A 13370-nucleotide genomic window follows, 5' to 3' on the forward strand; every position below is an offset into this window, starting at 1 on the left:
AACCAAGGACCCAAACTTGCCAGTACCCACTTACAGATCTTAAACTCTTACATGACAAATGTCAAGCACCCTATCTGAGGTTTACCAGGATTTCCTGTGGACAGGGCAGTGGGCAGCAGAATGGGAAATGACACCCTATTCAAATCTTTCACTTCCCCAAGCTCCTGCCAGGTTTTATGCTTGAGCAGAAAGAAATCTCTTCCTCACAAAAGGTCAGCCATCTCCTAGGTTTCAAAGCCTTTCTCCCCCATGGCGGATAGGGGTAGGGATGGGCTGTAGAATAATGTTCTTAGCTTATCTGTGTCCCCTCACTTAATCTACAGATAAAAGCCGCATTCTCCAATATCCACTTTATCAGTAACAAAATAATATTTTGGATCCTAATTATTCTTTTTTCCCTCAGTTCAGAATATAAGCAGGAAAGAGTGTGTTAATTACTGTGATTCCTTAAACATTTTATTTTATTTTATTTTATTTTAAATTTATTTATTTATGATAGTCACACACACAGAGAGAGAGAGAGAGAGAGGCAGAGACATATGCAGAGGGAGAAGCAGGACCCATGCACCAGGAGCCCAACGTGGGATTTGATCCCGGGTCTCCAGGATCGCGCCCTGGGCCAAAGGCAGGCGCTAAACCGCTGCGCCACCCAAGGATCCCTCCTTAAACATTTTAACATCCAATCTAAACAATTTAAAAAAGAAGAAGAATGAAAATATTTCAGGAATAACTACACTAACTACAACAGACTACAGAGTGAATGTGATAACCAACTGTACAGAGGGAAATTCGGATTAGACATAAAAGAGGAGTTTCTTTATGTACTGGAAGAGACTTTTGGAAAACATTTGGAAATCTTCATCAAGAATACTAAGCAAAAAAAAAAAAAAAAAGGAATACTAAGCAAAGCTATCCCAGATGATTTAGGATAGTATAACCCGGGCAGCCCCGGTGGCGCAGTGGTAGCGCCGCCTGCAGCCTAGGGCATGATCAAGTCCCACGTCAGGCTCTCTGCGTGGAGCCTGCTTCTCTCTCTGCCTGTGTCTCTGTCTGGCCCCCCACCGCATCTCTATGAATAAATAAATAAAATCTTAAAAAAAAAAAAAAAGGATAGTATAACCCTAAACGGTCACTAAAATCCTTGCTGTAAAGGGATGATAACTCCATAAAGGGATCTCTAGATCATTTTCATTTATCAGAAGCAGCTTTGCTGAATCTTTGAGCTTGTTAGAATTAACTCAATACAACTAAACCTTTTTTTCTCCACAAAAATTTGTCTCTTTAGGGATAAGAAAACAGTGACAGTGAAGTTAAGGGATTTGTACAAACCAAAAGACATCACTTTAAGATTAAAAACAAATCTCCTTCTTTCCTTCTTCTGAAATCTGGCAAGAACTTCAGCCACTTAAGAATTTTTATCTCTGGTAAGTAAATAAAAAGATATGCATAAATAAGGTATTGGTAATACTTCAATGAAGAGTTTTCTTGAAGGGAGTCTGAAACACTGAAACTCAAATCTCATGAGCAAAGCACTGACATGTGGGAAAAGACGTGGAAAGGACTATTCCATATTGGCCAAAATCAAAAAGCCTAAGAAATCAAACCAAGTCATGGATATTATTAAGTTGCTTTCAAAAACTATAAAGCACTATATAAAATGAAAGATATTGCTACTGATGTTGAGTTCCAGTAACCAGAAGACATTTGACCCAGACACAGAATTATGCAATTATATTCACCTACCATTTAATATTTCTTATTAATAGGAACCACTAGGATCCTTACTAAGGAGCCCCTCCCCATGTACTTTCCTCATACATATAATATCTACCTCTGTTTCATTATATCTTCAATAGTTAGTGCATAACTTACAAGCCATCAGTACAATTTCAGGAAATGTTACCACATACAGATGAAAAAAAAAAAAAAAAGGAATGTATTTTCTCTGTTTGTGCACCAATACAATAAAAATGAACTAAAAATTCTGCCAGTATGAAGCGTAGTCCACAACCTTATGATAATATAGTTTATTAGTCAGGATTTTAGGAAGTTATCCTGTTCAGTTTTTTGTTTTTGGATATTTCATTTCCTTCTGTGGTAGTTCAAGTAGAAACTGAAGAGTAAAGAGACCAGAATATAGCAAGGAAAGGCTAAACGACGAAGAACAGTATAGGAGTGATCACAAAGTCCTATGCCAAGAGGGAAGATGAATTTGGCTTGTGTGAAGCCTGGTCATATTATTCTTCATATTTCCTTATTTCCAAGAACATCTTAAAAAGAAAATGTGTCAGTTCTCACAGTAACAAGTTCTGAGCTTTAATTTCAAAACCAGAATTCTAACATATTATAAACGAGACCGGCAATACAACAATATCTAACTTTTAATGAGCACTTAGTATGTGTCAGACTGTTCTAAGGGTTTTACATGGACTAACTCAACCATCATAACAATCCAGTGAGGTAGGTATTATTAATATCCTTGTTTTACAGAGGAAGCACTGTAAAGAGAGAAGCTAAGTAACTTGCTCCAAATCAAAGAGCTAATAAGTGATGAAGTTTGGATTTGAATCTTGAAACTTTCTATACTAGTTCACTGCTGTGGTTTTCAAATTACATCTGCAGAAGCTTTCAGCTCTAGGAATCAATTTTCAAAATATATTTTGTCCATTTAAAAAAAATGCAGTAAAAACACCACAATCAAAATATGTTGTATTTAATGCACAGAAGGGAACCAACACATTAACTTTTTGCTGCTAGGCTGTCACTTCTGTGCAGATCTTAGAATAAAGCTAGTTAGTCCTGTCACCTCTGCAATCTTATTTGAACTTCCTGTAAATGTCCCACTAAATTGGAAGATGTAATTCTGCCCAGAATTTCTTTAAAAACTCAAGACTAGATCTGTCTGCTCAGATAAAAGTGTACATTGAGCATACATTTACTATACCAGGCAAAGTTCAGGTAATGTCTTATCACAGCACAAGTCAACAAAGGAACTTCCCATTTAAGTTTTGGGGGGCTTACAGTCTGACATACTTAAGGTAAGAAACATAGTTAGGGGGATCCCTGGGTGGCTCAGAGGTTAAGCGCCTGCCTTTGGCCCAGGACGTGATCCTGGAGTCCCGGGATCGAGTCCCACGTCTGGCTCCCTGCATGGAGCCTACCTCTCTCTGCCTGTGTCTCTGCCTCTCTCTCTCTCTCTCTCTCGCTCTGTGTTTCTCACGAATAAATAGAATCTTAAAAAAAAAAAAAAAGAAACATAGTTAGATATGATTTTGAAAAATTTCCTACTGTTCCTACTATCTCCTGCAATTATTCCTCTTCCAAGTTACGGAATAGTTAATTGAAGGGTATCCTGAGATGGTTAAGGAAAAAAGGAAAACTGTTAGGAAAAAATCTACCTCCTCTACCCCATTTTAGTCACACATCCCCACTGTCACTTTGGACCAAAATCTCCTGCCCTTCCACGTTGATATATCAATCATTCCTAGTCAGGTCTTCAATTCTATTGGGTCTACTATTCCATTGACCATATACCATCTGCTATTCATTGACCAATACATCAGCTCTTTCCTTTATTCACTTTTACTTTTGATCTAGCTGAGAATCCATTAGCCATCATTACAGTGACATTTTGGCCAATACGTTAAACACCTTTGCTCCTCTGTCATTTTGCTGCATTTCATTGGCAAACCCCAAATGTGAATGAAGCCTTCTATTGGCTTTCACCATGCAGTGGTATCAAAGCAGTTGAGCACTACTAGAGGAGGTCGCCAAGATACATGGCTTATTACACTATATGTTCTAGACCACTGACTTCATTGAGGCTTCCATGCTGCTAGACAATCCTACTGGATCACTGGTTGGCCATTCTCTGCAACTATTTACTTATTTCAAACATTTTCTACTTTTTTCAGTCCTTGAACTTCTGTTCCTCCCATCTCTGCAGCAACTCACAGCTGAAGACTTAGTCTACCAATATGAAGGAGTTATTCCTGTCCTGCATGGTTGAAAATTCATGCATAATTTCTGACTCCTCTAAATCTTAACTACTAATAGCCTATTGACTGGAAGCCTTGCCAATAACACAAATAGCTGGTTAACACGTTTTGTAGGTTATATGTATTATACATTGTATTCTTAGAATAAAGCTAAAGAAAAGAAAGTGTTAAGATAATCATGAGAAAATACATTTACAATACTGCATTTATCAAAGAAAATCCATATAAGTGGACTAGTGCAGCTCAAACCCATGTTGTTCAAGGGCCAACTGTGTCTTTTTCCATGGACAGTTACTTTGGGATTCATGTAAAAGCACTTTGCAAAAAGCATCTTCTCTGCTAGAACAGTGAAACCTCTTTACCCCTAAGTATATAAAGCCTCAAAGAAAGTCTCATAAAAGAAGTCACTGCACATATAGTTTGAAAACAACTGTCCATGAAGTGGATGTCACACATATAACTGTATAAACTAACTAGTAGTAACATCGACACTGTCAACATTTTCAGAAACAGCCCAATTTCATCAAATTCCAAACCATCCCGACACTTTCTTATACACCTTACAATTTTTAAAAAACTAAGATATAACTGACATATGACATTGTGTTCATAAGGCATACAATGTGTTGATTTGATATATTTACATATTGCAAATTTACCACAGTAGCATTAGCAACAGCTCAATCACATCAAAATAATCCTATATGTTTTACAATTAAGAGCTCTGCTAAAACTGTAAAGGCAAGAAAAGGAGAATTTTTTAGTGTGTTATTTTAATAAGCCGTAAATCTGACAGCATGATTTCGTGTTACTAGATCTAGATGGAGGAGAGAAGGGAGAAAGGAGGGAGCAACAAATGTCCCAGCTACAGCTTTTTTAAAGAGCTAAATATATTGCAGGATAAATACAGAACCATAAGTAATACTTAAGAAGTAACTTTGACAGCACAGTGATACATTTTTATAACAAATTATTCACGGAGGGAGTCTGACATTCCCAGCCCCCAATACTCCCTTCACCTGCACTGAACAAGCGGTTAGAAAACAAGCTCATTCCTTCATTCTGATCAGCTCTCCTGACAGCTGTGACATTAATTAGAGGTTTGGTCTCACAGGTCTGAGTGCGTATGTGAGTATGTGTGTGACTGTGTGTGTGTGTGTGTGTGTGTGTGGGGGGGGGGGGGGGGGGAGAGAGAGAGAGAGAGAGAGAGAGAGGCGGCCAAGATGAGGAAAACCCTGCAAGGGCATTCACCTGGGATACCCTTCAGAAGGATGCCTACTTCTTTCCTGAGGGCACCACCTCGTCTCTGCTGCCTACAGCTCCGCGGTGTGACAGCAGGCACTGCTACTGCTGCTGGGCTGCTTGCAACTCTAATGTGTTATTTAATTTCGTAACTACTATTAAGATCTCTAAAGCGTTTTGTGATGCGCTGGAATGAAAGATGCTCCATAAAACGAAGTTTATTATTAGTATTATTATAGCTCCCGGGCCTAAAATAAAGCAAAATTATAACCACACAGACTTCAAAGGGAAAAAATTCGGAAGCCACATGCGTCTTAAACACTGCCAAGCGGGGCAGGGGACGGGCGAGGGCGCGGGGAGGGAGACCCCCCACCGCCCAACCCCGCACCCAGCACACCAGCTCCCTCAGCACCATTAACCCTGTCTGGGCGGGACTCCTGGAACCCGGCCGCGGCTCCTCTGGGGTCCGGGGCCCGCACGTCACTCCCCGCGCGGCTTTCCCGTGGTTCTCGCTTTTGCCCCACAGGCTGCGTCCCTCGCGGCCCCGGCTCCCCGCCTAGTTTCTAATTCCTTCGCAGCCGCCTCAGTTTTCTTCCCGTCTCCCACCCGGACTTTCTCCCCCCGGTGCGCCGCCTCCCCTCGCCCCGCCGCCTCTATCCGGGACGAAGCTCGTTCCTCCGCGGTCCCTCAGGTCCGAGTGACTGTCTCCCCGCCACCCTGCTTGCTTCCCCGTCCGGGAGCCGCCAGCGCAGCCCGGGGCTCGCCGCCCCTCGGCCACTTTTCCTCAGCCTGGGGCTCGGCTCTCCTCAGCCCCAGGGTCGCGGTCGCGACCGCGCGCCCTGCCCTCCGCCCGCCCTCCCGCTCGGCCCCCCGGCGCCCCCCCCGCCCCCCCGCCCCCGCGGCCCCGCTCGCCCCTCCGCCCCCTCCCTCCTCAGGCCGGCCCCCGCCTCGCACCCTCCAGCGCCGCTCCCCCCTCAGCCGGGTCTCCCCTCCGCTCCCGCAGCCCCTCAGCCAATCCCCCGCCCGGCGCCGCGCGCGCCGCCGCTCACCCGCGGACTCCCCGGTGTTGATCCAGTCCGGGTTGGCGATGCTGGCGATGGCGAAGATATCGGCGGCCAGAAAGAGGCATCCTGAGATGATGGTCAGTTTATCCATCTCCCCGCCCCGCTCCCCCCCCACCCCCCGAGCCCCGGGCAGGCCGCGGCCTCACGCCTCCCGCCCCATGGGCCGCCGCCGGGGCCCGGAGTCCCCGCGCCGCCGCCTCGCGCCCCCTCGGCCCCCGCGCGCCACTCGCGCCCTCCGCGCGCCCGGGACCAGCAGCCGCGGCGCGGCCCGCACAGCCGGAACCGCCGCCCGCCCCGGAACTGCTCGGCCCGCCCGCCCCTCACCCGGAAGCGAAGCCGCGGCGCTGGCGAGGCCGGGCCGGCCCCCGGCCGCCGTGACCCCGCTCGGCGCTCCCGGCCCCGCCGCCCCTCCCGGGCGCCCCGGGCCCGCCCGCGTTCCGCCGGCCTCTCTCTCCTCGGACTCCCGCCTCGCTGCGCCCGGGGCGAGCCGCCGGGACCCGCCGCCTCTTGGCTTTCTTGCCTATAAGAACCACACCGCCGTCGTCGTTAATGAGTGTTTCGTGACAGGATGCCCCTCGGTCTTTAGCCTTCCGGAAGGGAGCCGGCGGGCGTAGGTCGGGGAGCCTGCCCAGAAGCTCGCGGCCCCGAACGGCCCCCGGCGCCTCCTGGCGGCCTCGCCCGCTTCGGAGCCGTCGGCCCGGGGCTGCCCCCGTTTGGCATATGACTGTCGACACCTAGTGGGATGCCGGCCTGGACCTGCGAGACAAGGTTCCCACTCTCCGAAAGCTTCCGTCCCGGTGGGGAAGAGACCGACACGTTAACGTTTTATCTTTGAAGATCATTTCAGGGCAGCCCCGTGGCCCGGCGGTTAGCGCCACCTTCGGCCCGGGGCGTGATCCTGGGGTCCCGGGATCGAGTCCCGCGTTGGCACCGGGCTCCCTGCGTGGAGCCTGCTCCTCCCTCTGCCTGGGTCTCTAACTCTGTGTGTGTGTGTCTGTCATGAATAAATAAATAAAATCTTTAAAAAAAAAATCATTTCAGGGACGCCTGGGAGGCTCGGTGGCTGAGCTTCTTTCTGCCTTTGGCTCAGGTCCTGATCCTGGGGTCCTGGGTTCGAGTCCCTCCCTCTGCCTGTGTCTCTCACGAATCAATAAAATCTTGGCGGTGGGGGTGGGGAGATCGGTCCAGGTTTTGCTTTAAGAATTAAATGGGGAGGGGATTGGTCTGATGGCAGGGGAGGAGGAGGGCTGCGGTGATAGCTTAGGATGGGCAGGGAAGGCTCACTGAGGTCGCCAGGACCACGAAGACCTGACCTCTGAAGACCTGGGAAAAGCAAGTGCAAAGAGGATTAGGGGAAGGGACAATGAAGAGGTTGGCTTATTCAAGGAACTGTGGGGGTAAATAGCCTGTTTGGCCGGATTGTAGAAGGAAAAGACAGAGAGGTAGACAAGGCCAGCCTTGGCTTTGGGAGCCATACTTAAAAAGTCTGTATTGTGTTGTAAGTGGAAGGGAAAGGGACCAGAGGTTTTCAGCAGGAGACTAACAAGGTCTTATTTCATCTGTGAGGATGGTGTAATTAGTAGGGGGGAGGGGCCACAGGGAAAGCAGGGATACCAGTGAACAGGCAAAATTACAGAAATGCAGCTTTGGCCAGGATGAGAATGGTGACAGTGGAGGAAAATGTACAGCTTTGGATGTTTTGGAGGCAAAGGAAAGGGCTAACTGACAATGGGGGAGGGGATGAAACAAAGAGAGTCCTCAGGAATGTCTCCTGAGGTTTGGGCCTGAGTAACCAGGTTGTTGGGGGATAGGGTTGACCAAGCTGAGGCCTGAGAGGCTTAAACAGAAAACAAACACCACAAAAAAAACAAGACCTTGGCATAATTTGTTATGATCAAATACTAATGATTGATCTATCTATAATTTTGCTGTATAGTGGAGGTTTCTTTTTCTCTCATGACTCATTGACCAAATCAGCATTAACCCTACCTTTGGATCCAGCGCTTTCCTGGATAGTCCCCCATGCAGCAAACTGGAGATGGGGTACTCATTTTTCTCTTTAAATGCTGCATAGGTCATCTCTAGAAAGACCTAGAAGAGTGACATCTGTCTCTATTTTCGGAATGCCTGCACGTTCACAGAACTCAGCAAGTTTCAAATTCCACTAAATCCAACAGCCTTGCAAAAACACAGGGAGTTATCAGTGTCACTACACAGATTGGGTAAGGAGGGATTTGATTGCTAGTCTATAGACTTTCCTGTCCAAACATTGGTCTCCTGGGGGGAAGGATTTAAAAAAATATATTCTTACACCATTTAGTGTTCCTCTGCCACAGAAATTGGCAGAAGCTGATTGATATATTCCACGGATTCAGATATGCATATCATTATTGCAGGAGGGCTTCACTTTTTTTTTTTTTTTTTTTTTAAGTACTGGAAAAGTTTGATGGAATCACATTCTTAGCTTCTTATCCAGAGTTTCTGTTGCCCAGGAATAGAATAAACTCCAACTACATAGTTCTGAATTACCAAATAATGTCCACTAATGTTGTCTACTACGCAGTTGATGAGAATCCTGAGGTGAAATGTTGAAAGAGTTTGCCTATTCTAACTCCAATGAGTGGAATGATGATCATTTGAATATTGTGTTTAAAAAAGACAAGTATATGGGGCGCCTGGTTGGCTCAGTTGGACAGGTGTCTGACTCTTGATTTCAGCTCAGGTCATGATCTCAGGGTTGTGAGATTGAGCCTGTTTAAGATTCTCTCAGGACACCTGGGTGGCTCAGGTCATGATCCCAGGCGGAGGGTGGATGGTGGGATGGGGGGTGGTGTTTCCTGTGATCAAGTCCTGCATCAGCCTCCCCACAGGAAGCCTGCTTTTCCTTCTGCTTATGTCTCTGCCTCTCTCTGTGTGTCTCTCACGGATTAAAAAAAAAAAAGATTCTCTCCTCTGCCCTTCCAATCTCCCTCTCTAAAAAAAAAAATAATAACGTTTTAAGAATAAATAAATAATAAATAAAACAAGTATAAATTTCTCCTTCTACCTGGGCAGTACTTCCCAGTCCCTCCTATCTCTGCCCCTCCACAAAAGGTGGATCTAAGATTAAAGGATAAAAACAAGCAGTATGATGGTATCTAGACTTATGGTGGTGATCATTTCATAATGTATATGAATGTCGAATCACTGTTTTACACCCTAAACTAATATATGTCAACTATACTTAAATTTATAGAAGAAAATAGTGTGAGGTTAAAAAAAGAATATTTTTTTACCAGATTAGTGGTGGCATGTTAGACAATAGTTACCGATCCCATTCCTTCTTACCATCCAGGATCAAATATTTTGGGACCAAATACTTTGCTTATGGATTTTCCATTAACCCTGTTTTTAGCCCCACATCTCATTCTTGACTTACAACATACCTGGTGTTTCTAAGTCCTAGGCCTCCCTTAGATCTATAAGACAGAGCAGTTTGCTTCTCCTCTGTATCTCAGTCTAGATTTTAGCAGAGGCAAAGCCTATGGGTTAGGGAGAGGCAGTGTGATGGAACAAAAAGGATACAGAACTGTATTCTAGGGATGCCTGGGTTGCTCAGTGGTTTGAGCATCTGCCTTCAGCTCAGGGCATGCATGATCCTGGGGTCCTGGGATCGAGTCCTACATCAGGCTCCCCTCAGGGAGCCTGCTTTTCCCTCTGTCTATGTCTCTGCCTCTCTCTGTGTCTCTCATCAATAAATAAAATCTTAAAAAAAAAAAAAAAAAGAACTGTATTCTAGTCTGCCCTCCCCTCCCCCCACTGACTTGAACTTGGGAAAATCCTGTCACGTCTCTGGGCCTCTTTCCCTTATCTTACTTAATAGACTCCGAGTCATTGCACGCTGCTCCTGTGATAGAACTTCCCCATCCCCTCACTCACCCCTAAGCAAAGCAGCTACGACTTTTCTATTCAGAGAGAGATGAACTACAAGGATCCTTAAGGCAGAAAATCCTTGGGGACCCAGAAAGCGCCCAGAATGGATCTATACTGGCAGCCTGGAGTCATAAACCAGGCAATCTGTGGCTGTTAAGGGGCTGTGAACACGGTGTGCTTTATCTTGATGGATGGTAGGCCTTGGCCGGCAGAGGCCGAATCCAGAGGGGACCTTGGTGCAAGCTGTGGAGGGACCGTGTAATCATTCTTCTCTTTAAGGAGTATCTTTGGCCTGACAAGATAAAGAACATGCCGCCTACCCCCCTACCCCCCTGCCAGAGGGTGAAGTTCACCATACAAGCCAGGAGTGTGGTAGATGGACCATACATGTGCACATGGGGTTTTTGGGATTAGATAAAACAAAAAAAGCTAAATCCAGAGTTTCACAGTTTGTGCCTCTGGCTCACATCTCCTTTCCTCTCACAGACTGGGTTCCACTGGAGCTGACTCAGAGACAAGAGATTATCGATTAGATTAGTGTGCTGAGTGCGCTCAGGAGCAACTCCTGTGGAGGGTGGGAGGTGGGTGGGTGGGCAGCAGGGAAGCCCAGGGAGCAGTCTAGTGGTGGTGCAGTCCCAGAAAGCTTTGGCAGACCCCATGGGAAACTCTGAAGTTGGGATGGCTGTTTGGAGTTGGGCCAAAGGGGCCAAGCCTTTGCATACCTGCATGGACCAGTCATGAGGTGCTAGGAATGGGGCATGACCTGGGGTGAGGCTGCTTTTCAGCCAGGGGCAATTCCTTGAGAGAGAGCTGAGATCTGCCTACCTTCCCAGCAGCTGGGGACTAGGCCCTTCAGTCTTCAGGGGTACCAGATCATACAGGGCAATGTTGGCCACTGTGCACCATTGTACTCTCAGGTCCACCAGCTTTTCAGTTATGAGAGCAGGACCCTGGTGGGCATCTCTTCCTGTGGGAATCTTAGAAGAGGAAGGGTATTGGAGCAAACTACAGCTCCCACTGCAGCTGCAGCTCATCTTGAGGCCTGACACACTCATCACTTCCCTCCTCTCCTGCCCATCCTAAATTCCTCTCACCTTCTGCTAGCACCTCTGGTAGTCTAGGTGGCTTATGTGGTGGTGGGGGCTCACACCTCCATCCCTAAGGAGTTTGAGCCACTAGTTGTCATGTATTTTCTCAGCCTGTGGCTTCTTTGTCCATTTACTGTCAAAGTAGGGCAAAGGAATACCAAGAGATACACAGGCAGATCATATGGGTGCCCAACCATTTCATTTACTCAGGTGAAGAATGGAAGGCTACTCCTCCTCTACTGAGGATGGGACCCTCATGATTACCTGGACAGCAGAGTCATCCAGCCCCCAAATCCTATCTTAGCATCTGCTCTTTCAGACCATCCCTGGCACTAGCTGCTGCAAGTTGGGGAGGGTTCTCTGGGAGACACTGTTGAGTCACAGGGAGTTTACTGGGATGTACCCTTGGACCCCACACCTGTGAGGGGAGGGAGGGGAAGCAGCACCAGGTCGAGGGAGGTGCTCAGGTGGCAGCACAGCCACAAAAAGACCTCAGTGGACCCCCTCCCCGCTCCAGAGCTCCTGGAGGGATTGCTCCCAGAGCTGGGATTGCTCTCCAGAGTTGCCTGAATTGGATGGAGGGAGGCAGGTTTTCACCCTATGGTGACCAGCCACTGAATGGTAGCTGCCCTGGGAAGGTGTGAGCCTGGGCAAGGAGCTCAGCTAAAAGCAGAGGTGGGGTGGAGGGGCAGGAATCAACCCTTCAGTCCTGCAGGGGATGCTGGGCAGCACAGGACAGCATCCACGACCCTTTGTGTCCTGCAACTGCGCCCATCAGTGTGATCTTGACTCTGCTCCAAGAAGGTTTTTAGCCTGGGATGGAGGGAAGGCAGAAGGACCTGCTGTGTGCCAGGTGCTGATACACTCCCCTCACCAAATCTCTGTTGTGGACTTACTTTAGTCCCACAAACTCTCACCATCCCCCCACTCATAGGAAAGTAGAGGAAAAGGATACATTTTATGATGGAATTAATTTGGTGTCCCAACAGACACCTCGCCAGACTGTTTGGAGGAGGAAACTGGTGATTGATCACAAGAAGCCACCTGCTGGAGACTCCTGGAGGTTGAGAGTACAAAAGTGGACAGGCTCTGTTCATTTCCCTGTCTCAGCTTCTGCAAAGACAGGATTTATCCAGTGAAAATCTTCCATGGTTTCTTGTCTGGGTAAAGCTACAGAAACAGCCGATGAAACTGGAACCTGCCCATGGTGTGTTTTGCCAGCGTCTGACACTTAGTAAATGCTTGATAACTACTTGTTGAAAGCATGAATGCAAGGTACCTACCCTCTCTGTGTCATCAGAGTGGGGATGACAGCAGGACCTACCTCATCACATTGTCTTCTATTTCTTCTAGAATATATTTTTGATCATTTACTAGTTTCCTAAAATTATCCGCTTCATCTGCTTTTTAAAAATTGAGTTCCAAAAGGATAGGGCCCTTGTTTGTCTTGCCTACTGTTGTGTCCCCAGCATCAGTACAAACCACAGAATGGGCTTCCAGTAAATATTTGTCCTGTGAGTGAATGTGTGTGGGGGAGGACAGATTATTTTGGAAAAAAAAGAAGGAAGAATTAATTCCTCTCCTAATCGTGACTCATTTTTTTTTTCGAGCAACCCTTGGCCTTTCCTCATTCAAAACATCCACGAAAACAGTGCAGTTCCAGAAACAGTTGGAACTGTTGATGCAACAATATTTAAAAATACCATTATTGGGAGCGCAGCAGGGGCTTCTGTGCTCTTCTGTGGTCCTCTCGTTATGATCCGCCTCTGCAGACCATTTCGTGTCTTTGCCACATCCTCCTCTGTGCTTTCTCCATCCTTCCCGCCTCAATTGTTTTCCAAGGATGGATGATGGACCCACTGTGAGCCAGGCGCTGGGTTACCTAGGCCCTCCCTCCTCCTGCACAAGTTCTGTTGTTTCTCCACCAAAATGTTCCCTCCGCTTGCTTTCCGGGGTCCACTGAGGCCTTGTGGCCACACGGTCGCCCAACTTCTGCCCCCTGGCGGCCATCCCGAGAGCAGCGCCCGAGGGCTCCCGCCGCCCCGGGGTGCCCCGTGGTCCGCTCC

General features: G+C 47.2%; 1 protein-coding gene and 1 long non-coding RNA gene across 3 annotated transcripts in view; one reads left to right on the top strand and one right to left on the bottom strand.

Moving 5' to 3' along the window:
* LOC112640263 (uncharacterized) overlaps positions 1-1441 on the top strand; it is a 69352-nt gene extending 67911 nt beyond the window's left edge. For both annotated transcript variants that reach the window (XR_007411251.1, XR_007411252.1), the window contains exon 9: positions 1286-1441. This is a non-coding gene — a long non-coding RNA (uncharacterized LOC112640263). The remainder of the gene's footprint in view (positions 1-1285) is intronic.
* Positions 1-6443, bottom strand: part of MOSMO (modulator of smoothened) — a 63043-nt gene extending 56600 nt beyond the window's left edge. Inside the window, exon 1 of the mRNA XM_025416235.3 lies at positions 6290-6443. Coding sequence (XP_025272020.1) covers positions 6290-6395 — 106 coding nt within the window. The 5' untranslated portion in view covers positions 6396-6443. The remainder of the gene's footprint in view (positions 1-6289) is intronic.
* Positions 6444-13370: the final 6927 nt, after the last annotated feature.

This window comes from Canis lupus, chromosome 6, assembly GCF_003254725.2.
Source record: "Canis lupus dingo isolate Sandy chromosome 6, ASM325472v2, whole genome shotgun sequence".
Taxonomy (NCBI): Eukaryota; Metazoa; Chordata; class Mammalia; order Carnivora; family Canidae; genus Canis; species Canis lupus.